This window comes from Jaculus jaculus, chromosome 7 (genome assembly GCF_020740685.1).
Source record: "Jaculus jaculus isolate mJacJac1 chromosome 7, mJacJac1.mat.Y.cur, whole genome shotgun sequence".
NCBI lineage: Eukaryota > Metazoa > Chordata > Mammalia > Rodentia > Dipodidae > Jaculus > Jaculus jaculus.
Genome location: NC_059108.1, coordinates 29,337,510 through 29,362,846, shown reverse-complemented (window position 1 = coordinate 29,362,846; position 25,337 = coordinate 29,337,510). Strand labels below are relative to the sequence as shown.

Genomic DNA, 25,337 nt, shown 5'->3' with positions numbered 1-25,337 from the left:
ATGACCCCCAATATATTCATTGTTTTATTAGCTTGTAGTTTGGCTCTGCAGCCACCTGGCTGGAGGTTGTGTCACTAGGTGGATTTTAGGGTCCAGTCCTAAAGTGTGGTGGTGGGTTTGAGATTACAATCTAAAGATATGCAAAGTATGCCTAGCTGAGGTTCCTGAAGTGTGCTGTGCTGTATGGCTTTTGGCTTGTGCTTCTTTCTACTTGGACCTGTGAAAGCAGGCCAGTTTCTTCTGCCATTATGGAACTTCCCCTGGATCTATAAGTTTCAATAAATCCCTTCCTCCTTAACTGTGCCTGGTCTGGAAGTTCATCTCAGCAAACCTGAAGCTGTCTGCTACACCATGTAAAAAGCAAATGTATCTATAGTTTATTTGTGGTGGCCCACCCATTACCCCTCTCTCCCTTCTGCCCCCTTTCGCTCTGCTTACAAATAAATTTTAAAAAACATCCTAATTTCTGGTGTTTCTTAGACCATTATGTTAAACTAAGAGTAACTTAGTATCAGTGAGATAGTTATAATCTTTATATGTCAGAAAGCTTGAGGTTAAACCAAAAATACCAAAAACAAGCATATTATGACATCAATGCCCATGTCCCTGAAGAAAATGGTTTAGTTTTAAAAAGGCAAAAAGAAGAGAATGTGAAACAACTCTAGCTCTGCTCCATCTCTTTCTGTTCTATAATCGATGCATCCATTAGAATTCCTGCAAACAGAAAACAAGTAAAAATCAATAAGGATAAGCCTACAGAACAGATGACAGCATGATGGCTACATACATGATAGCTGGGGAGATTGCTTATTGGTTAAAGGCACTTGCTTACAAAGCCTGATGGCCTAGGTTCAATTCCCCAGTATCCACGTAAAGCCAAATGCACACTGGTGCATGTGGCTGGAGGCCCTGGCATGCAAATTCTCTCTTGTTCTCTAATATTTTTTTAAAAGCTGGAATGCCTTTAATCCCAGCACTCAGGAGGCTGAGTGGAAGATCACCGTCAGTTTGAGACCACTCTGAGACTACATAGTGAATGCCACGTCATCTTGGACTAGAGTGAGAACCTACCTTGAAAAACAAAAGCTGGCAATAGATTCCATTAATACCATCAAACAAGTTCTTTTTTTTTTTTTTTTTTTTTTTTCTCCAGTTAGGGCTTCACTCTAGCCCAGGCTGACCTGAAACTATAGTCCCCAAATGGCCTCAGTGGCCATGAGGTAGGTGATCTTCCTACCTCAGCCTCCCCAGTGCAGGGATTAAAGTGCTGAGACCACATATTCTATGTCAAGGAAAGAAATAGGCTGTTAACCTAAACTGTCAAATGTAAATTTAAAAACACCTTCATTCCTATTCTAATGCTACTTTTAAAATGTCTTCCTTAACTAGTAACACATGTACTTTCTTTGGAAAAATTATCATACTCACTTTTACCAGTTTTCTTTGTTACCAGCACCTTTGATGTTCTGCCCTTCATACCTGAGGAGTCCTTTCCTGGTTGGCACTGCTTTAACTGCTAGTGGAGTAGCTAGGTTTGAGTTGTGTTTTGATAAAATCTAAAACAAAACAAATTATAAATTAGTTTTTACCAAGCTATGTGACATAAATCTGGAAGTGTTAGAAAGACTAAAGAAAAACCACAGAAAATTTAGGTAGTTATTTAGACCCTAAGAATTTTTAACAGTGCCTTCAATTATTAGTAAAGAAAAGGTGGAGACACAGTACAAATACAACTTACAGAAGTTTAATTTCTAAATGAACCCTTAGTGGAAACAAGTAGCAAGACACTCCTTAGCACTAATTAAGCTTTTACAAAGATGTAGAAAATTCATTAAATAAAGAATATACTCAAGCCAGGCATGGTGGTGCACACCTTTAATCCCAGCACTCAGGAGGCAGAGGTAGGATCACCATGAGACTACATAGTGAATTCCAGGTCAGCCTGGGCTAGAGTGAGACCCTACCTTGAAAAATAAATAAGAGGATGGGAAAAATGACCTGGAGGATATCTTCTGGTATTGTAGTTACTTCTGGAGGTGTGGGTGTTCTGAGCAGATTTTCGTAAGAAGAAACCGTAGGAGAAGAAGGATCTACAAAAGTCTCATAGCACTCGTCTGAGTTCAGAGTCAACTGAGTACAGTCCTTAACCTCCAAATCACTGCAAGTGTTTGATTTTGATAATGTGTAACTTGTGGATACCTGGAGAATAAAAAAAAAATCATTGAATTTGGTAGTAAATAATGCTACAAATAAAAAATTGTTAGTCAACCATTAGTTGTTAAAGAGTCTCAGTATATGAAAGATAAAATCCCATTACTAATAAAGGCTTACTGTAAGAAAGTGAACCCCAGATTTAGATGGACTTCCCCATGCCATCACGTGCAACACAAAACTTAGACCAGAAGAGAATAAACCTGGATGAGCAAAAGTATGCACTACTTGGGTGTGATGGCCCGTGCCTTTATTGCCAGCACTTGGGCAATCAAGCCTAGGTCCTTAGGCTTCACAGGCAAGCACCTTAGTGGCTAAGCCATCTTTCCAGCCCTCACTAGCCATATTTTAACAGCTCAATAACTACATATAACTAGTGATTACCATATCAAATACTGCAGAATGTATATTTCCATCATTATACAAGACTCTACTACACCACCCTTATACTTTTACATGATTATCCTGACTAAAGAATAAAGATTTGATTATTCTTAATTTGTTAATGAGAAAAAAAAACTGGAGGGGGGTGTTAAAAAAGTAGTAAGCAGCTGTGCATGGTGGTGCACACCTTTAATCCAGCACTCGGGAGGCGGAGGCAGGTGGAGTGCTGTGAGTTCGAGGCCACCCTGAGACTACATAGTTAATTGCAGGTCGGCGTGAGCAAGAGTGAGACCCTACCTCGGAAAAACAAAAAAAAAAAAAGTAGTAAACTACCCATAAATAACCACACTTTGTTGCTATATAAGGGTAGGAGCAGGAGAGATGGCTCAGTTGGTAGTACTTGCTGTGCAAGTGTCAAGACAGCACCCATGTAAATACCAGGTGGGTCTGGCAGCCATCTATAATCTCAGCACAAGACAGACCAAGACAGGGAGTCCCCAGGACAAGATATCTAGCTTGACTAGTTGAACTGAGGAGCTCTGGGCTCAAAGGAGAAACCCTACCTCATTAAGGGGGAGAGTAAGTGAGGAAGACATCTGGCAGCAACCTCTGGCCTACATACATGTACACACATGCACATAGAGCCACACACATGTATGCTTACAAAAGTATATATAAATGTGCACATAATAAAATACATAACGGGCAGGAGAGAGGGCTCTGCAGTTAAAGGTGCTTACTTGCAAAGCCTCATGGCCCAGATTCTATTACCCAGTACCCATATAAAGCCAGATGCACAAAATGGCACATGCATTTGGAGTATGTTTGCAGCATCAGGAGGACCTTGCATGCCCTCTCTTTCCCCAAATATTTTTAAAAATACATCATATATGGGGCTGGAGAGGTTGCTTAGTGGTTAAAGGTGCTTGACTACAAAGGGTCTCAGGTTCAGTTTCCCAGTTCCCACATAAAGCCAGATGCACAAAGTGGTGCATGTGTCTGGAGTTTGTTAGCAGTGGCTGGAGGCCCTGCTTTATCCATTCTCTAAAATAAATAAAAAAATTTAAAAAATCACTCTCCATGATTAGACATGTGGTGGTTTAGATGTAAATGTCCCCACGCTCTCAAGCTTTTAAGCTTCCTACTTAGTCCCCAGCTGGTGGAGCACTTGAGAGGTAGAGTCTTGCTGGATGGGTGTTTCTGAGGGTAGACTTTGGGGGTTGAAGAGTCTAGCCTACTATGTGTTCACAGCCAGCTCAGCTCTGGCTGTTGTCTCTGCTATGGATGTATGATGAAGTGAGCCAGCTTCTTCCACCATGATGACGCTCCCCCTGGAAACTAAGCCTGAAATAAATCCTTTCCTCCTATAAGCTGCTTTTGGTCAATGAGAGGGTAACTGCTACAGAATATCCTTTAAAAACATACTTTTTTGTATATATCACTTGTTTTTCACAACATGACAGTTACATGATCTTATATATGCCTTACATAATTCTGCTGTTCTTTCATTTGCTATTTGCATTGTTTCCTACACTTTCATGTTTCCTATACCTTGTTATAAACCACTGTCCTAATTTGCCTTAAACAAATTTTGACATATGAAAGTTTTTAAGCTCTTGATATATAGTGCTAAATTACCCTTCAGAAATGCACTGTGAACACATTTCCTAGAGCTGCATTTGTCTTCAGACAAATGGAATCTGGAAGCAGCTGAGTCATGAGGAAGGAGAGCTTTTGCCTTATGGAACCTTACCAAGGCTGCACTGGTCTTTGTGGAGGGGATTTTCAAACCAGGAGTGCAAAATTTTGGTGCCAAGGGGGAATTTGTGTACTCAGCATCTACGAGACATAAAATGGGCATGAAAATAAGAGTTGAAATAATTTCAATTTTTAAGATATAGGGGGAAAAGCTGTCATATTCACGTACGTATTCATCAACTGGCATTTAATAAAAGTTAGCAAGGTTGCAGTATTACAAGAGCAGTACAAGATGATAAGTCCTGTGGTAGTAAATAATGTATAACAACAACAAACTCCTAAAACTTTAATTTGAAAAAAAAATTAAGGAACTGGGATATAGCTCAGTTGGTAGACTGCTGCTTAGGAGAGATCCTGGGTTCAATCCCAGGATAAAAATAAATAAATAATAAATAAATAAAACCCACAGCAACAAAGATAAGATCCCTACAAATAAATTTATTAAAAATTGCAGGCTGCAAGACTCACATAAGCCAGATTCACAAAGAGGTGCATGCATCTGGAATTCATTTGCAGTGGCTTGAGGCCCTAGCACCCATTCTGTCTTTCTCCCTGCCTATTTCTGTATCTCTTACTTTCAAATAAAATAAAATATTAAAAAGAAAATTGTGGGCTGGGGAGATGGCTTAGCACTTAAGGTGTTTGCCTGCAAAACCAAAGGACCTTGATTCGATTCCCCAGGACCCACATAAGCCAGATTCACCTTATGTCTGGAATTTGAAGTGGCTGGAGGCCCTGGCGTGCCCATTTTTTTCTCTCTTTCTGCCTGCCTCTTTCCCTCTTTCTCTCTCAAATAAGTAAATTTTTAAAAATTAAAAGAAAAAATAAAACAACCTGCCAGGCTTGGTGGCCCATGCCTTTAATCCCAACACTCAGGAGGCAGAGGTAGGAGAATTGCTTTGACTGTGAGGCCAGCTGGGAACTACAGAGTTGAGTCCCAGGTCAGCCTGGGCTAGGGTGAGACCCTGCCTTAAAGAAGAAGAAGAAGAAGAAGAAAAAAAAAAGTAGAAAGAGAAAAAAGTAAAACCAACTTGTGCAATGAAAGCATGGTCTCATATATGGATTGTAGCTCTGAATTTTTATGTGTATTTGTGTGGGACTGAGGATGTGTGACCATCAGGACACTATGAGGACAGAATGATATGATCTTCAATAGATGTTGAAAAGGCCTTTGACAAAATGCAACACTCCTTTATGATTGGAAAACTAGAGAGACTAGGGATGAAAGGATATCTCAACATGATAAAGGCTATATACTGCAGACCTAAACCCTGTATCTCACTAAACAGGAAAAAAGTTGAGGCATTCTCACAAAGGTCTGAAATGAGACAGGGCTGTCTGCTTTCTGCACAGCCATTTAACATAATACTTAGTCTGAGCAATAAGACAAGAGGCATAAATAAAAGGGATACAAATTGGAAAGGAGGAATTCAAACCAGCCTTATTTACAGATGATATGATTCTATACTTAGAAGACCCAAAAGGATCTACCAAAAACACTCTTTCAGCAAAGTGGCTAGACATAAAATCAGTAGCATCTGTATATACACCAATGACAACCATACTGAGAAAGAAATCAGGGAACCATTTGCAATAGCCACTAAACATTGATTATCTTGGAATGTCCCTAACCAAGGTGAAAGGCCCCAATAAGGAAAACCTTAAAACACTGAAGAAAGAAATGAAGACATGAAAAGATGGAAAGATCCCCATGCTCATGGGATAGAAGAATATTGTGAAAATGGTCATCCTACCAAAAGCAATAGAATTCCAATCAAAATTCCAGCACCACTGTCATAGAAATAGACTACTTTTTCTATTTCTCTGACTATGGTGCTGGAATATGGATGCTGTGAGGGTAGGTAATTCTGTGCCCAGAAGCCATAGACTGTTATTAGAAAGATTTCAGTGCCATGGTACGATACCTTCCAGCAAGTTGTTGGCTAAGGAGGTCCCTGATGCCCCCAAACACTATAGGCTATTGCCAAGGCTACTGGTTGCCCACCAGAACTGGATAGTAAGACTAATGCTGAAGATTCCTTATGCTTGGGCTGCAAGTCACCAAGAAATCAAGTTGGAGCTGAGCTGAAAGCCACCTCCCTTTTGACTAGCTGTCAGGATGACAGAAAGCTACACAGCTTTTGGGAGGAGAAAAGTCATCAAACGTCTTAACCCACAGTGGATCCTGCAAGCTTTATGGCTGGCCAAGCCAGCCAGGCCAAATGTACCAATTGGCTAATGGTGGACTGTCTATTAATGGGGTAAACAAACTGCTCTCTGACCAGATCTGAGACTTGTTCCACAGGAGGGAATTCATGCCTGGTACTAAAAAACCTAGTCAAAAGTCTACAGCTGGGGAGGTCACGAGCCTTAGGGGAGTAACATCTACTACTGTCTAGGATGTCTAGGATGTATTATGACCACCAAACTGCCCTCTAAACACTTGTGTTTATGCCCATATATTAATGCTTCTTTCACTTTTGGTCAGAGAAGCTTCTCTTTTCAGATGACGGTGACCACTGGGGTGATTCAAAAGTCACCATTGTGCTGAGAAGTGACAGTGCAATGTTCAGAACTAAGTGAGACATCTTTATCACAGCTTCTAAGGCTCAGGGACCATTGTAGAAAAGGTGGCAGAAACAATGTAAGAGCCAGAGGAAGAGAACTGCTTACAATGTTGTCTTCCAGACATAAAGTAGGCTTGACACTCAGACTTCAGAGTAGCTGACACTACCTACACAAGGCCTTCATATTAGGAAGGGAAAAAAGAGACTAGTTGGAAAGAAGGATTCAGTGGAAGGAGAATTGGGGAGTGAGGAGAGATGCAGAGTTAAGAAGATTGAAGCCACCCTAAGACTACATAATGAATTCCAGGTCAGTCTTGTCTAGAGTAAGACCTTACATCAAAATAAATAAAAATAAATAAATAATTCATATGGAAGCATTAAAGGCCTTGGATAGCCAAAAAATGTCCTCAAGCAAAAAGAATACTATTGGTGCCGTCACCATACCTGTTTTAAAGACATATGTATGGAAGCCGGGTGTGGTGGCATATCACCTTTAATCCCAACACTTGGGAAGCAGGGGTAGGAGGATGGCAATGAGTTTGAGGCCACCCTGAGACTACATAGTGAATTCCAGGTCAGCCTGGGCTAGAGCGAGACCTACCTAGAAAAACCAAAAAAAAAGAGATATATATTCCTGGACTGGAGAAATGGCTTAGCAGTTAAGATAATTTGCCTGCAAAGCCAAAGGGCCCAGGTTTGATTCTCCAGGACCCATGTAAGCCATATGTACAAGGTGGCCCATGTGTTTAGAGTTCATCTGCAGTGGCTAGAGACTCTGGTGCATCCATTCTCTCTCCCTCAAAAAAATATATATTAAATATATACTACAGGGCTGGAGAGATGGCTTAGCAGTTAAGTGCTTGACTGTGAAGCCTAAGGACCCCGGTTAGTCAGATGCACAAGGGGGGTGCATGCCTCTGGAGTTCGTTTGCAGTGGCTGGAGGCCCTGGTGTGCCCATTTTCTCTCTCTCTCTGTCTCTTTCTCTGTCGCTCTCAAATAAATAAATAAATAAATAATAAACAAAAAAAAATCTCCAACTATGAAATGACTGGAGGGAAAAACAGAACACACCAAGGTATAGGCATAGGAAAAGATTTAAAAAAAATTTTTTTTTTTTTAATTTTTCGAGGTAGGGTCTCACTCTAGTCCAGGCTGACCTGGAATCCACTCTGTATTCAGGGTGCCCTTGAACTCAACAGTGATCCTCCTACCTCCTCTGGGATTAAAGACATGCACCACCATGCCTGGCTTTTTTTTTTCCCCTCAAGGTAGGGTCTTGCTCTAGCCCAGGCTGACCTAGAATTAGTCTCAATGTGGCCTCAAACTCCTACCTCTGCCTCCTGAGTGCTGGGATTAAAGGCGTGTGCCACCATGCCCAGCTGGAAATGACTTTCAGAATAGGACTCCAGCAGGGAATAAGATACATATTCAACCAAAGCACTCTTAACTAGAAAGCTACTGTATAGCTAAGCAAATGATCAACAGGTCAATACTCTGTAGTGTCAGTATGGTTTCAAACTCATGGCGATCCTCCTACTTCTGCCTCTGGAGTGCTGGGATTAAAGGCATGCAGTAATCTCACATGGGAAAGTGTGGGGGTGGGGAGGGAGGGAATTACCATGGGATATATTTTATAATCATGGAAAATGTTAATAAAAATTAAAAAAAAAAAAGGCATGCAGCACCATGCCCGGCACTTCAGCAGTTTTAATATCGAAAATCTACAAAGAACTCAAAAACTAAACAATAAAAACATCAAGCAAAGCTGGGCATGGTGGTTCATGTCTTTAATCCTAGCACTCAGGTGGCAAAGGTAGGAGGATCACCCTGAGTTCAAGTTCAGACTGGGCTAGAATGACACCTTACCTTAAAAACAAACAAACAGGGAGTTGGAGAGATGGCTTAGCTGTTATGGCCTTTGCCTGTGAAGCCAAAGGACCCAGGTTCAATTCCCAGGACCCACATAAGCCAGATGCACAAGATGGCACATGTGTCTAGAGTTCATTTGCAATGGCTGAAAGCCCTAGTGTTCCTGTTTTCTCTCTCTCCCTCTTTCTTTCACATAAAAAATTTAAAAAAAAATAATAAAAAAACAGGGCTGGAAGATGCCTCAGAGGTTAAGTTGCTTGCCCCTGGTTCAGTTCCTCAGTACCTACATAAGGCCAGATGCACAATGTAGTACATGCATCTGGAGTTCATTTTCAGTGGCTAGAGAGCCTAGCATACATATTCTCTCTCTGTTTTCTTCTGCTTGTAAAAATAAATAAAAATGGTTTTTGGGGTACTGGAGAGATGGCTTAGCAGTTAAGCGCTGTGAAGCCTAAGGACCCAGGTTTGAGGCTCGATTCCCCAGGACCCACATTAGCCAGATGCACAAAGGGGCACACACATCTGGAGTTTGCAGTGGCTGGAGACCCTGGTGTGTTCTCTCTCTCTCTCTCTGCCTCTTCCTCTCTCTCTTGCTTTCAAATAAATAAATAAAAATAAACCAAAAAATTTTTTTAAATAAAAAAATGTTTTCCTTTCTCAAATAAATAAATAAAATATTTAATTTTAAATAAAATATTTAAAAACAAACAACAACTACAAATACAAACTACTCAAAAACTGGGGGGCCAATGGGGAGGGGGTAGGTTATGAATGAGCCTAATAATGGTACCAAACTGACTGTATTTGCTGAATACAAAACTAATTAATAAAAAAAAAAATTTTATAAAAAACTGGGCCAACTGAACTGAGAAAGACAAATGGCTGAAAAAAAAATCTTAAAAAGAAAAAGGCTCAGAGCTGTAGAGATGGCTTGGCAGTTAGGGTGCTTGCCTGCAAAGCCGAAGGACCCATGTTCCACTCTCCAGATACCATTAGCCAGTTGCACAAAGGTGAGGCAAGTGCAAGGTCACAAGTGCCCACTAGGTAGCACAAGCGTCTGGAGTTCAACTGTAATGGCTGAGACCCTGGCATGCCAGCTCTCTATCTCTCCTCTCTCTCTGTGGAAAAATAAAATAAAATAAAAATTTAAGCCAGGTATGGTAGCACACAACCTTAATCCCAGCACTCAGAAGGCACAGGTAGGAGGATTGCTGTGAGTTCAAGGCCACCCTGAGATTCCATAGTGAATTCCAGGTCAACCTGGGCTAGAGTGAGACCATACCTCAAAAACTAAAGAAGAGGGTTGGAGAGATAGCTTAGCAGTTAAGCACTTGCTTATGAAGCTTAAGACTCTGGTTCAAGGCTCAATTCCCCAGGACCCACATAAACCAGATGCACAAGGTAGCGTATGCATCTGGAGTTCCTTTGCAGTGGCTGGAGGCCCTGGCATACCCATTCCCTCTCTCTCTGCCTCTTTCTCTCTGTCACTCTCAAATAAATAAATAAATAAATAATATGTGTGTACGTGTGTGTCTGTGTGTATATCTATCTTTTTTTTGATTATTTAGGTTTTTATTTTTATTTTTTTAACTTTAAAATTTTTTTTTTTTTTTTTTTTGGTTTTTCGAGGTAAGGTCTCATTCTGGTCCAGGCTGACCTGGAATTAACTCTGTCATCTCAGGGTGGCCTTGAACTCATGGCGATCCTCCTACCTCTGCCTCCCGAGTGCTGGGATTAAAGGCGTGCGCCACCACACCCCGGCAATTTTTAAATTTTTATTAACATTTTCCATGATTATAAGAAAAATATCCCATGGTAATTCCCTCCCTCTCCCCTGACACTTTCCCCTTTGAAATTCCATTCTCCATCATATTACCTCCCCATCTCAATCATTGTACTTACATATATACAATATCAACCTATTAAGTATCCTCCTCCCTTCCTTTCTCTTCCTCTATCTATCTTTTTAAAGTAAAAGCCAGCATGGTGGCACAGGCCTTTAATCCCAGCACTTGGGAGGTAGAGGTAGGTGGACTGCTGTGCGTTCCAGGTCAGCCTTAGCTGGAGTGAGACCATACCTCAAAGAAAAAAATGAAATGATGACAAATGCTGATGAGGGACCCTCATTCACTGTTGGTGGGAGTGTATGCTTGTATAGCCATTATGGAAATCAGTATGGAGGTGTCTCAAAAATCTAGTAATAGATCTATTTATCTACTTGATTCAGCATACCACTCCTAAGGCATATACCTTAAAGAGTCCTTTTTTTTTTTTTTGGTCTTTTGAGGTAGGGTCTCGCTCTAGCTCAGGCTGACCTGGAATTCACTATATAGTCTCACGGTGGCCTCGAACTCTCAGCCATCCTCCAACCTCTGCCTCCCTAGTGCTGGGATTAAGGGTGTATGCCCGGCAAGACTCCACTCTTTACTACAAAGATACCTGCTTAGCCATGTGTTGCTGCTCTCTTCACAATAGCTGGAACTGAAATAAGTCCAGATGCTCATCAACTGAAGAATGAATATGTGATACATGTTCAGCAGTAAGGAAAAATGAAATTATGTTTTTTGTTTTGAGATATGCTCTTAATCTAGCCTAGGCTGACCTGGAATTCACTATGTAGTCTCAGAGTAGCCTTGAACTCATGGTGATCCTCCTACCTCTGCCTCCTGAATGCTGGGGTTAAAGGCGTATACCACCACACCTGGCTAAAAATGAAATTATAAAACTTGCAGGAAAATGGATGGACCTGGAAAAAATAAATACCAAATGAAATTACACAAGCTCAGAAAGACAAATGCCAAATGTTCTCTCATATGTAGATTCTAACATAAAATAGTCTGATTTGTTTATAAGTTACAGTAATCATCAGTAGTACTAATAAGAAAGCCAGAATGAGGTTTGGAGAGATGAGATGTGGGGAGAGATCAGAGGAAGGAGAGGTTATCAGAGATGGGGACAGTAGACATGCAAGTGGAGGGACAGAATACAGGGAGTAGAAGGGTCTTGGGGAATAGTGGAAAGGGGGATTCACCAACATTTACAAATGAATTAGTACTATAGAAACCTACTTTGTTAGCTAATTAAAAGATATTACTCTCTGGGCTGGAGAGATTGCTGAGTTGTTAAAACGCTTGCCTGCGAAGCTTAAGGACCTTGGTTTGATTTGCCAGGACCCATGTAAGCCAGATGAATGGGATGATGCGTGCATCTGGAGTTTGTTTGCAGGGGCTGGAGGCCCTGGCGTGCCCATTCTCTATTTGCTCACCCCTCTCAAACAAGTAAATAAATTTTTTTTTTTTAAAAGATATTACTCACTGACAGAAAGCTAAAAGAAGCCATTCTACGTGTAGTTCAATGGGAGAAAGAGATACCACCAGTGAAGATGCTCAACAGTGGACACTGCAAGCCTTATAATTTGGCCAGCCAGGCCAAATGAGCCAACAGGTGCAATAGTGGCAGGTCTGTCATGGTGGAAACCAACTGCCCTCCAATTGGACTATAGGCCTGCTCCATGGGGTGGGGGGGAACACATCCCTGATACTGAAAACTTAAAACAGGGTAGTCATAAGTCCTAGGGGTGTAACATCTGCTGATGTCTGGAAAAATGTATATACTATGCTTATCAAACTGCCCAGTTAACACTTCTCTTAATATTTATACCCTTATATGAACACTACTCTCACTTTGGGTAGAGATTCTTCTCTTTTCAGATGGCAGTGACCTTGGGATGACTCAGTGGTATCATAGTGCTGGAAAGAAGTGACTGGAGTACTGAGTAACATCTCCATCACACCTTCCAAGGCTCAGGGTCTAATGTGGAAGAGGTGGCAGAAAGAATGTAAGAGCCAAAGGAAAGGTAGGACTCCTTATAACGTGTTCCCCCAAGACAAGATGACCTGGATATCAATGACCTCACAGTGCCTGACACTACCTATGCAAGACCATCATAAGAGGAGGAAAATGATATCAAAAGTAAAAGACTGACTGAGATAGGGAGGGAGTATGATGGAGAGTGGAGTTTCAAAGGGGTATGTTGGGGGAGGGAAGGTATCACCATAGGGTATTTTTTATAATCATGAAAGTTGTTAATAAAAAAATTTAAAAAATATTACTTCCTTGAAAAGAGAGACAAAGAAGCTGGACATGGTGGTGCATGCTTTTAATGTCAGCACTTGAGAGAGAGGCAAAGGTAGGAGGATCCACCATGACCGACTTTATTTCTATGTTTTAAAATTTAAGTTATTTGAGAGAAAGAGACAATAGAGAGGGACAAAGAAAGAGAGAGACAATGGGTGCACCAGGGCATCAAGCCATTGCAAATGAACTCCAGACACATGTGCCACCTTATGCATTTGGCTTATGTGGGTCCTGGGGAATCAAACCGGGGACTTTTGGCTTTGGAGGCAAGTGCCTTAACCACTAAGCCATCTCTAGCCCTTCTATTTTTTTTTAATCATTATTTTATTTATTTATTTGCAAGCACAGAGAGATTGAGATAAAAGAGAGGACAGGCCTCCAGAGCCTCCAGCCACTGCAAACAAACTCCAGATGCATGTGCCCCCTTGTGGCTCTGGCTTATGTGGGTCCTGGGGAATTGAAGCTGGGTCCTTTGGCTTTGCAGGCAAGCACCTTAACTGCTAAGCCATCCCTCCAGCCCCTTCTATTTGTTTTTAAATATTTTTATTTCATTTATTTATGAGAGAGAGAGAATGGGTGTTCCAGGGCCTCCAGCCATTGCAGACAAACTCCAGGTGCATGCGCTACCTTGTGCATCTGGCTTATATGGTGTAAGGAGCCGTGCAGACGCCATTACAAGATGGCGCCGGTTTCTGGTTTCTTCTTGGTCACAGTTGAAGTAAATAAGCACAGTGCACATGTTCACTTACGCAAGCGACCTGGTGTGGGCAGATGCTAATGAGGTATCCAGGGAGTAACCAATCACTGGCGGTCACATATCCTTTGGTAACCAATCATTAGTGGACATGCAGTCAAGAACCCTATATAACCCGTGGCCTTTCCTGGTTCGAGGTCTTCGCATCTAGCAGCTTGGCAGTCCCCAATAAAGTGTGTACAGAAGAATCCTGATTGTGGCATCTTCCTTGCTGGCAAGGTGGGCGTGACAATATGGGTCCTGGGGAATCAAACCTAGATCCTTAGGCTTTACAGCCAAGCACCTTAACTACTAAGCCATCTCTCCAGCCCCTCTCTATTTTTTTAAATTACTTATTGCTTTTTTGGTTTTATTTATTCATTTATTTATTTTCTTTGAAGCTGGGTCTCATTCTAGCCCAGGCTGACCTGGAACTAACTATGTAATCCAGGCTGGCCCTGAATTCATAGAAATCCTCCTACCATTTCAGCCTCCCAAATGCTGGGATTAAAGGTATACACCCAAACAAAAAAGAAAATTATTCTTTTCTGGGGGGGGGCGGCTGGAGAAATGGCTCCGCAGTTGTCATCTTTCCAGCCCAGCAAGTGTAATGGAATGGTTAATAAAATTCAGTGCTACACAATGAAAACAATTAGGAATCCCTCGGAATGTCTAAAGTGACACAACCATTTTTGCACACAGATAGTTTGGAAGAGATGCTCATTTGTAAACTTTCTGCTTTTTAGGCCGGGGAGATGGCTCAGTAATTAAAGACACTTGCTTGCAAAGCCTCATGGCATGGGCTGGATTCCATAGTACCCATGTAAATGTGGTGGATGCATCTAGTTCGTCTGCAGTGGCAAGATGCCCTGGTGCACCCATACACACACATGGGCATATAAGTAAAAGCATTTTTTAAACTTACCATTTTTTTCCAGCTGCTGGATTATGGGTCCGGGAGTGACAAGAGAGTGATCATTGGTCACAGGTGCTGTTCCCGTGGCCTCCTCACTGGTATAATTCATGGGGAAATTATAAGGTTAAAAAAGGGTTAATACACAAGCCTTTGGCGAGAAAAACTTAATCTAACTACACTCTAGTCTGAAGTGGTTCAGTTCTGTTAGATGGAACAAATCCCTTTAAATATCTCTGTAAAAAGATGTAGATATATCTCAACCAGGTATGGTGGCACATACCTGCAATCCCAACACATGGAAGACAGAGGTGAATCACTACCTTCAAAGGGGGGAGGGCTGGGGAGATGGTAAGATGCTTGCCACACAAATGTTAAGGGTCTGAGTTTGGCTCCCCAGCACTAGTGTAAGTGCTAGATTAGATTTGGCAGCCCACCTGTAATCCCAGCAGAGATAGCATCACCCATGGGGCAAGCTGGCCATCTAGACTAGTAGACTAGGTGGGCACTGGGTTTGAGCAAGTGTCTCTAATCTCAGTAAGGTGGAGTGCAATCTAGAAAAACACCTTATATTGACCTCTGGCCTCCACATGCATGTGCACACATGCAAGAAAGTTAAGAACCTTTTTCTACTGATAGTCTTGAAGTGGATTAACAACCTCTAACTTAAAGAAAAGCCTCAAATTCAACCCACTAATTACAATATATGAACTGTGTAATTCACAGCTTCAAACTCAGAAAATGGATTATTAGAATCATATACAAAGATTTTTAAAAATGTCATTAGGGCTGCAGAAATGGCTTCGTGATTAAGGCGCTTGTCTGCAAAGCCAAAGGACCCAGGTTTGATTCCCAGGACCCATGTAAGCCAGATGCATGTGGTGCATGCATCTGGAGTTTGTTTGTAATGGCTGGAGGCCCTGGCATGCCCATTCTCTCTCTTTCTCTCTCCCTTTCTCTCTGCCTCTTTCTCTCTCTGTCACTCTCAAATAAATAAACAATAAAAAATAAAAAACAAAATGTTTAAAAAAATTGTCATTAGGGCTGGAGGGATGGCAAAGTGGTTAAGGTGTTTGCCTGAAAAGCCAAAGAACCCTGGTTCAATTCCCGAGGGCCCACGTTAGCCAGATGCACAAGGGGGCACACACATCTGGAGTTTGTGTACAGTGGCTGGAGACCCTGGCGTGCCCATTCTCTCTCTCCCTCTTTCTCTGTCAAATAAATAAGTAAAAATAAAATATTAAAAAAAATTGTCATTAAAAAAATATGCCATATCGGGTGTGGTGGCACATGCCTTTAATCCTAGCACTTGGGAGGCAGAAGTAGGAGGATCACTGTGAGTTCAAGGACACCCTGAGACTATAGAGTGAATACCAGGTCAGCCTGGGCTACAGCAAAACCCTACCTTGAAAAACAACAACAAAAAGTGCCAAGTGTGGTGGCTCATACCTTTAATCCTAATAGTTGGTTATAAGATAGGAGAATAGGCCTGAGTTTGAGGTCAGCCTGGGCTACAGAGTGAGTTTTAAGTCTTGGGCTAGACTGAGACTCTGCCGACCAAAAAAGAAAGAAACCAACCAAAACCAAATTAGATGGGCATGGTAGCACACACCTTTAATCCCAGCACACTGGGAGGCAGGGGTAGGAAGATAATTTTGAGTTCAAGGACACCCTGAGATGAGACTACCTAGTGAATTCCAGGTCAGTCTGGGCTACAGCAGGACCCTGCCCTAAAAAAAAAAAAGACCTTGTCATTTTTATTACGGTCACTGAACAAGGTACACTGATTTCACCAGTCCTTCATTGCTTCTCACCTCAAGAAAGCAATAGCTCACACTGTTGATGAAATAAATGATTCAGAAGGTTTAAAAAAGGATGTCATGCTGGATGTGGTGGCACACACCTTTAATTTTACAGCTTGGGAGGCAGAGGTAGGAGGAGTGCTGTGAGTTTGAGGCCCAGCTGAGGACTATACAGTTGTAGGTCAGCATAAGCTAGAGTGAGACCCTACTTCAAAACAGGGCTGGGGAGATGGCTTAGCAGTTAAGACACTTGCCTGTGAAGCCTAAGGATCTAGGTTTGATTCCCTGGAACCCATGTAAAGCCAGATGCACAATGTGGCGTATGTGGCTGGAGTTTGTTTGCAGTGGCTGGAGGCCCTGTCATGCCCATTCTCTCTGTCTGCGTCTTCTTCTCTCTCTCTCTTAATTTATAAGAGGTAGGAAGATTTCTGTGAGTTTGAGGCCACCCTGAGACTACATAGTGAACTGCAGGTCAGCCTGGACCAGAGTGAGACCCAACCTTGAAACCCCCCCCACCAAAAAAAAAGTTGCTTAAATTGGTTGTGATGGTGCATGCCTTTAATCCTAGCACTCAGGAGGCAGAGGTAGCTGTGAGCAACCCTGAGAATACAGAGTGAATTCCAGGTCAGCCTGGTCTAGAGTGAGCCTCTACCTCAAAAAAACAAACAAATAAAAGTTGCTTGGGCTGGAGAGATGGCTCAGAGGTTAAGGCACTTGCTGCAAAGCCTACTGACCCGGGTTCAATTCTCCAGTACCCACCTAAAGCCAGTTGCCAAAGTGGTACATGCATCTGGAGTATGTTTGCAGTGGCTGGAGGCCCTGACATGCTCATTCTATCTCAATCTCTGTCCTTGAAAATAAATAAATAAAATTTTATTTTTTTAATATTGCTTACCTTTTAACATTCTTCATCTTTTTAAGTCCTATTGTGTAATCTTCATTTAAACACATGGTATATTCAGAGATACCAAATTGTTCTAACTTAGGAGTTACACACTCAAAATCATCCATCTTAAGAGCACATTTGGGAGTTTTTAGCACTTTCACTAGTGCTTCTTTGACAGGTGGGGTTTCAACTGTGCACTCTTCCTTCCGGCTATTTGCTGCCTGGGGAGGGTTTGGCGGGACCTGGGAGATCATGTACCGCTCCAGTCCAAAATCTGAAAGTTGTGGGCTGCGTGGAGGCTTCTCAGAAGCAGAACTGCTCAGAGCACATGGACTGGACAGATCATCCTGCACACCAGGCTTTTGGAAACCTTCACATGGAGCCAACTCTGGGGCAGAGTCAACGACTTCTTGCTGACATACTGGGAGGAAAGCAAAGAGGTTATATTCTGGTCAAGATTGGGCATGGTGGCACACACCTTTAGTCCCAGTACTTAAGAGGCTGAGGTAGGAGGACTTCAGTGAGTCTGAGAACAGCCTGGGCTTCAGAACAAGTTCCCAGTCAGTCTGGGTAGAGTAAGACATTGTCTTGAGAAAAAAAAAAAAAAAAAAATAGAACAAACACTGAAACAGAAAATCTTGAGATTTTTCTCAAATTTCCCAAGTCAGTGTAAGTTGTGATTCTCAAAGTATTTTTTAAATTTTTATTTATTTGAAGGGCGTACCTAGAAGCCATAGATTGTTACAAGATTTTCAGTGTCAAGGATGGGATACTTTCAGTGAGTTGTTGGCCAGGGAGGTCACTGATATGTCCAAAACATTACAGGCCATTGCCGAGGCTCTTGGTTTCCCACCAGGAAGAGATGGTAAGACCCTACTGCTGAAGACTCCACATGCTTGGGCTGCAAGGCCACTGAGAAATCTTGCTGGAGCTGAGCTGAAAACCTCCTCTATGTAGATCACCTAACGGAAAGCTGGAAAATACTATGTTGCATGCAGCTCCATGGGAGAGAGAGGTCACCACTGGAGATGGCTTAGCAGTTAAGGCACTTATCTACGAAGCCAAAGGACCCAGGTTTGATTCCCTAGGACCCATGTAAGGCAGATGCACAAGGTGGTGCATGCATTTGGAGTTCATTTGCAAAGGCTAGAAACCCTGGTGCACCCACTGATTCTCTCATTTGCAGTGCTGGAGGCCCTGGTGCACCCATTATCTCTCTCTCAAATAAATAAACAAATGTTAAAAAATAAATAAAAAGATGGTCTAGCCAGGCCAAATGAGCCCTCGGGTTGTAACAGTTGCTGGTGTCTGGCTAAATGCATATATTATACTCACCAAACTGCCTGGTAAGCACTTTTCTTAATGTTCATACACATATTATTAATGCTACTCTCACATTTGGTTAGAGAAGCTTCTCTTTGTCAGATGGTGGTGAGCTCTGGGATGACTCAAAATGTACCACGGTGCTGAGAAGAAGTGATAGAGGAGGGCTCAGAACTGAAACATCTCTATCACACCTTCCAATGCTCAGGGTCCATTGTGGAAGAGGTGGCAGAAAGAATGTAAGAGCCAAAGGAAAGGTACCACTCCTTACAATGCACTCCTCCAGACACAAAATGGCTTGGATATCCATGACCTCACAATGCCTGAAATTACCTATGCAAGATAATCATAAGAGGAGAAAAAGATAATGACATCAAAATAAATAAGAGACTGATCCAGAGGAGGAGCAGATATGATGGAGAGTGGAGATGTGAAGGAGCAAGTAGGGGGGAGGAAATTATCATGGTTTATTTTCTATAATTATGCAGCAGCAGGGCATGGTGGTGCACGCCTTTGATCCCAGCACCCAGAGGCAGAGGTAGGCAGATCACTGTGAGTTTGAGGCCACCCTGAGACTACATAGTGAATGCGTAAAAAAAAAAAAAAAAAAAAAAAAAAAACCACCAGGAAAACCTAGTATACAAAGATAACCCTGGCCCCCTAGGTAGAGTTTCACTCTAGCCCAGGCTGACCTGGAATTCATTATGTAGTCTCAGGGTGTCCTCGAACTCATGGCGATCCTCCTACCTCTGCCTCCCAAGTACTAGCATTAAAGGCATGCGCTACCATGCCTGGCTACAAAGATAAATGTATATCAGCTTGGGGGGAACACTTTTACTAAAAGCCTAGTTGAAATAGTACTACAAAAGTATTTTCTGAGCTATAAAAGATATGCACTTTTTCAACTATTAATAGGTGTTACACTTTGAATTCATGAGTTTTGATTTGATGAATTGTTTTGGTTAGCTCAGGAATGCAAAAAGTTGTCAAAAAGCTATTGTTGGTGCTGAGGAAGTAGCTTAGTGGTAATGTACTTGCCTAGCTTGCACAAGGCCCTGAGTTCAATTTCTAGCACCACAAAACAAAATAAAAACAACTTAGTGGTCTGGAGAGATGGCTTAGTGGTTAAGCACTTGCCTGTGAAGCCTAAGGACCCTGGTTCTAGGCTCGATTCCCCAGGACCCATGTTAGCCAGATGCACAGGGGGCCCACACATCTGGAGTTTGTTTGTGGTGGCTGGAGGCCCTGGCACGCCCGTTTTCTCTCTCTCGCATGGCCTCTCTCTCTCTCTGGCTCTCAAAAAAAAAAAACAAAAAAAAACAAAGTGTCACTGAATGTGATGGCCCATGCCTTTAATCCCAGCACTCAGCAGGCAGAGGTAGGAGGATCACTGTGAGTTTGAGGCCACCCTGAGACTACACAGTGAATTCCAGGTCAGCCTGAGGTAGAGCGAGACCCTACTTCCAAAAACCAAGAAACAACAACAAAAAACTTACTGTCCTACTCATCTCAGGACTGCCACTGATGAAATTAATACAACAAATCCAGCACCAACATCAATCCTCAACAGGGAAATACACTATTCCCACTTTACAAGTGAGAAAAAAGTATTTTAAAGAAATTATTGGGGCTGTAAAGATGGCTCAGTGGTTATCACTGGCAAAAGGCCACAGTGGGCCCATTCTCTCTCTCTGCTTACAAATAAATAATAAATAAAGCTATTTTTTAAAATTTGGAACTAAAAAGAAAATTTATCAATGAATATAGCTCAAATCTCTCATTTTACAGAAACTGAACTTAAGAAAAATAAAATAGTTCTATATGGTTTCTCATCTATCTACTGGCAGAGATGACTAGAAACATTTTGCCAATTTTTTTTTTAATTTTTATTTATTTATTTATTTGAGAGCGTCAGACACAGAGAGAAAGACAGAGGAAGAGGGAGAGAGAGAGAATGGGCGCGCCAGGGCTTCCAGCCTCTGCAAACGAACTCCAGACGCGTGCGCCCCTTGTGCATCTGGCTAATGTGGGACCTGGGGAACCGAGCCTCGAACCGGGGTCCTTAGGCTTCACAGGCAAGTGCTTAACCGCTAAGCCATCTCTCCAGCCCCATTTTGCCAATTTTAAGTAATGTGGTTTTCCCTGGATATTTTCATTTTAAACAGCACCAAGAACTCTTTCATTGAGCACTATGGAAAGAAGAATAAGGGCTATTTAATTTCGTGTGTGTGTGTTTAAGTCTTCCTACCAATTAGCCCAGGCTGGACTGTACCTTGTTACAGTTCAAGCTAAGCCCAAGTTCAAGTACTGTTTTCTGTTTGTACTATTGACCTTCACAGTGACTACTGAATGTTCACTGAATGACTGATAATGACAGAGCTGGAACTGAAAACTATGGCCAAGCACACTGTCTTAAGCATTCTGTCCTCTTTTTTTAAAAAAATTAATTAATTTATTTGTTTGAGAGAAAGAGGCAGAGAGGGAAAGAGAATGGGCACACCAGGGCCTCCAACCACTGCAAACAAACTCCAGATGCCATGTACCCTCTTATGCATCTGGCTTACATGGGTCCTGGAGAGTAGAACTGGGATCCTTTGGCTTTGCAGGCAAAAGCCAACTCTCCAGCCCGCATTCTGTCTTCTTTAATAATAAGCCAAATGCCAGGAAATGAAAGTGAATCAAACCTGAATTTTCTTTGACACGTGTATTATATCCATACTTCTGGAAAAACTCTCTTATTTTTGTGATATCCGCCGAATTTTTTTTCATCAGTACTTTTGTTGCCTTTATGAAACCAATACTTTCTTGACTTTCCAATCTTGCTTTATCAAGAAGAATGCTGATATCAGCCTTTGAGGAGGAAAGAAAGCATATTACACATTTTCTAACTGCTAATTGTACTTAAGCTATAAAAAGTAGCCATTACAGAAAATGATAAATCAGCCAGGCATAGTGGCACACACCTTTAATCCCAGCACTTGGGAGGCAGAGGTAGGAGGATCACTGTGAGTTCAAGGCCAGCCTGGACTAGAGTGAGACCCTACCTCGAAGACCAAAAGGAAAAGAAAAGAAAAAAGAAAAGAAAATGATAAATTAATATTGTAGGGAATGATACCTTTAGAGTCTGGACTTCTGAATGAAGGTCATATAAAATTCTCATTGGGTAATCTTCAAAGTCTTCAATATGAATGTTGAAAGAAAAATGTCCAATAAGCATGAAGGAAGAAAAAATAAAAATGTTAGTATAGTTCCTTAGAATTACAAAATCCTTATATTTATAATTTTAAAAAACAAAGAAGGTAGGCATGGTGGAACATACCTTTCTTTAATCCCAGCACTTGCAAGGCAGAGGTAGGAAGATCATTGTGAATTCAAGGACATGGGACTACAGAGTTCCAGGTAAGCCTGGACTAGAGTAAGTTCCTAACTCAGGAAAAAAAAAAGTTTGGGACTTGGGAGATAGCTCAGCAGTTAAAGGCACTTGCTTGCAAAGCCTGCTGGCCCAGATTCAATTCTCTAGCACTCATGAAAAGCCAGATACAAAATTTGTCTTGCATTCCTTTGCAGTGGCAAGAGATCCTGACACACTCATACACACTCACACATACATGCAAATAAATAATTGTTTTGAGGCAGGGTCTTACTCTGTAGCTCATGCTGGCCTTGAACTCACTGTGATCTTCCTATATCCAATGTTGAGACTATAGGGCTTAATAATAAAATTTGTTTAAAAAAAAAAAAAGAAAGAAAAAAGGGCTAGAGAGATGGTCAGTGGTTAAGGCACTTGCCTGTGACACCAAAAGACCTAGGTTCAATTCCCCAAGACCCACATGAGCCAGATGCACAAGGTGGCACATGTGTCTGGAGTTTGTTCGCAGCAGCTGGAGGCCCCTGGTGTACCCATTCTCTTTCAAGCAAATAATAAAATATACAATACTTAAGAAGAAAAAAAAAAGAGTTTGCACAGAAAAACCTACATGGGTGGGTAATGCCACTCCCAGAAGCCTCATACTATTATAGGACAATCCCAGTGCAAAGGGATCCTAGTGAGTTGTTGGTCATGGGGACTCCTGTGACCTCAAAAACAATACAGATGCCAGGTGTGGTAGCACACGCTTTCAATTCCAGCACTCGAGAGGCAGAAGTAGGAGGATTGCTGTGAGTCCAAGGCCACCCTGAGATTATTACATAGTGAATTCCAGGTCAGCCTGAGCTAGATATAATTCTGTGTACTTAATGATGAACTTTACAAACAACCAGCCCTCAACAAATGAGGCAAGGAAAGTTTACTAAAACTTTAGAAGTACTCTTGTATTCCTTCCCTCCTCCCTAGTGTTAATTCTAAAACTTTTTTTTACCTTTTTATGAACCTCATTTAATGGAGTCACACAGTATGTACTTTATAAATACATACATTCATTCAACATTCTTTGTCACATTCCTCCCTGTTCATCCATAATCTAATACTAGAATGTTCATGGTTATGGTAAAATCTATTTTATTGTGGCTGAACACTGGGATTCATCTATTTATTATTTACTATTAGGAATGCTCTTGAATTTTCTAGAACATGACTTTGGTGTCATTTTATTCATGTTTCTATATACTAAACACCTAGAAGAAGTGTTGCAAATAGGTAATATACACATTTAATTTTAATCCAATGGTTTTACAATATGGTTGTTATAATTTACACTCCCACTAGCAGAGCATGCCAGTTCCAGTTATTCCACACCTTTACAAACACTTAATATTTTTCTTTCTTTTTTTTCAAGGTAGGGTCTTGCTCTAGCTGAGGCTGACCTGGAATTCACTATGTAGTCTCAGGGTGGCCTCAAACTCACCGTGATCCTCCTACCTCTGCCTCCTGAGTGCTGGAATTAAAGGCATGTGCCACCATGCCTGGCTGGTTTTTCTCTTTTTAATTTAGTTATCTGGTAGATATGAACCTGTACTGAGTTAGGATTTAATTTGCATTTCCCTAACGACCAATGATGTTGATTTTCTTACAGCTGATAGCCATGAGAAGATTTTGTTTTGTTTTGTTTTTTTGTTGTTTCTTTAAAAACATTTTTCTTTATTTACAAGCAGAGTGAGACACACACACAGAAAGAGAGAGAGAGAGAGAGAGAGAGAGAGAGAATAGGCATGCCAGGGCCTCCAGCCACTGCAGACGAACTCCAGATGGATGTGCCAATGTACATCTATCTGGCTTTTTGTGGGTACTGGAGATTTGAACACAGAGCGTTTGGCTTTGCAGGTAAGTGCCTTAACCACGGACTATCTCTCTAGCCCTGTTCCCACCCCCCCCCACCCCCCAGGGGTAGTGTCTCACTCTGGCCCAGGCTGAGTTGTCTCAGGGTGGCCTAGAACTCACAGCAATCTTCCTACCTCTGCCTCCCAAGTGCTGGGATTAAAGGCATGCACCACCACTCCTGGCTTGTTTGTTGTTTTTTCTTTTTGATGATCTCCTGTTTCCACTTCCCAAGTGCTGGGATTACACAAGAACATGCCATCATGCCTGCCACATATAGAGATATTCTGTAGAATTCATTACAATTTAAAATTTTTCTTTGTTATTGTGTATCTTTTCTTATCAATATGCAAGTACTGATTATGTATTTTGGATACAGGTCTTTATTTATTTTTATTTTTTGGTTATTTTTATTTATTTATTTGAGAGTGATAGATAGAAAGAAGCAGAGAGAGAGAGAATGGGTGTGCCAGGGCCTCCAGCCACTGCAAATGAATTCCAGATGTGTGCACCCCCTTGTGCATCTGGCTAACGTGTGTCCTGGGGAATTGAGCCTTGAACCAGGGTCCTTAGGCTTCACAGGCAAGCCATCTCTCCAGCCCTGGATACAGGTCTTTTGTGAGCACACATGGTATAATGGTATCTTCTACTCTATACTTTGTCTTTTCACCCTCTTAATTTTGATAGTCATAATTTCTTTTTTGTTTCTTTGTAAGAGGGTCTCATTATATAGACCTGGCTGGCCCAGAACTTAGTATTTAAACCAGGCTGGTGTTGGAGAGATGGCTTAGAGGTTAAGGTGCTTGCCTGAAAAGCCAAAGGACCCAGGTTCAATTCCCCAGTACCCCATTTGTGTGATTACAGTGATGAGTCATTAAACTAATTTTCAAGTATCTTTGAGATGATTTACATTCAAAACAAAGGATGCATTTCATTGGTGTTTAGTAGTCAGAACTATACGACTGTCATAACAAGATGTTTAGATTTTAGTCGACACTCGGTCCTTCCCTATAACCTCATACCCACTAACCACAATGAATGTAGGTAACCACAATTGGGAAATCTTAGAATAAATTATATTCCAGAAGTATGCAGAATTATATAGTAGAAAGAAACTGAAAGAACGAACGAAAGAAAGATCCGACGGCGGCGGTACTTGAGGCCCATCGCCGAGCGTCCCCGGCCCCGCAAGCATCCACCCACCAGGACCTTTAGGCCGGTCTTTCCGTTTGCACCGCCCCGCAGTGGCCGGCACCGGGGCCGCGGCAAGAGCGCGGCGGAGAGAGCGGGCTCCGCGGATACTCACCGCTGTCCTCGCCGTCCAGCGCTCGCTGCAGTCGGGCCGTCTCGCAGTCCAGCGTCCTGGCCAAAGACCGCAGTTTCGCGTGAAAGCTCCGGATCGCATCCATGTTGAGAGTTAGCGGAGCAGGAGTCCAGCACCGAGACTCCGGGATTCGGTTACTTACGAACCCGCCACTCGTTTGAATCAGTCACCACAG

At 41.9% G+C, this 25,337-nt stretch overlaps 1 protein-coding gene across 1 annotated transcript; it reads right to left on the bottom strand.

The window, feature by feature from the left end:
• Positions 1-238: 238 nt before the first annotated feature.
• On the bottom strand, positions 239-25,319 carry Ska3 (spindle and kinetochore associated complex subunit 3). Its single transcript, XM_045154077.1, has 9 exons — positions 25,145-25,319; positions 21,700-21,761; positions 21,269-21,434; positions 17,271-17,682; positions 14,586-14,671; positions 4,349-4,434; positions 1,999-2,199; positions 1,429-1,556; positions 239-714 (listed from the first exon to the last, which is right to left on the bottom strand). The coding sequence occupies exons 1-8, from the start codon at positions 25,245-25,247 to the stop codon at positions 1,431-1,433; spliced, it is 1,242 nt and encodes a 413-aa protein (XP_045010012.1). The 5' UTR covers positions 25,248-25,319; the 3' UTR covers positions 239-714; positions 1,429-1,430.
• Positions 25,320-25,337: the final 18 nt, after the last annotated feature.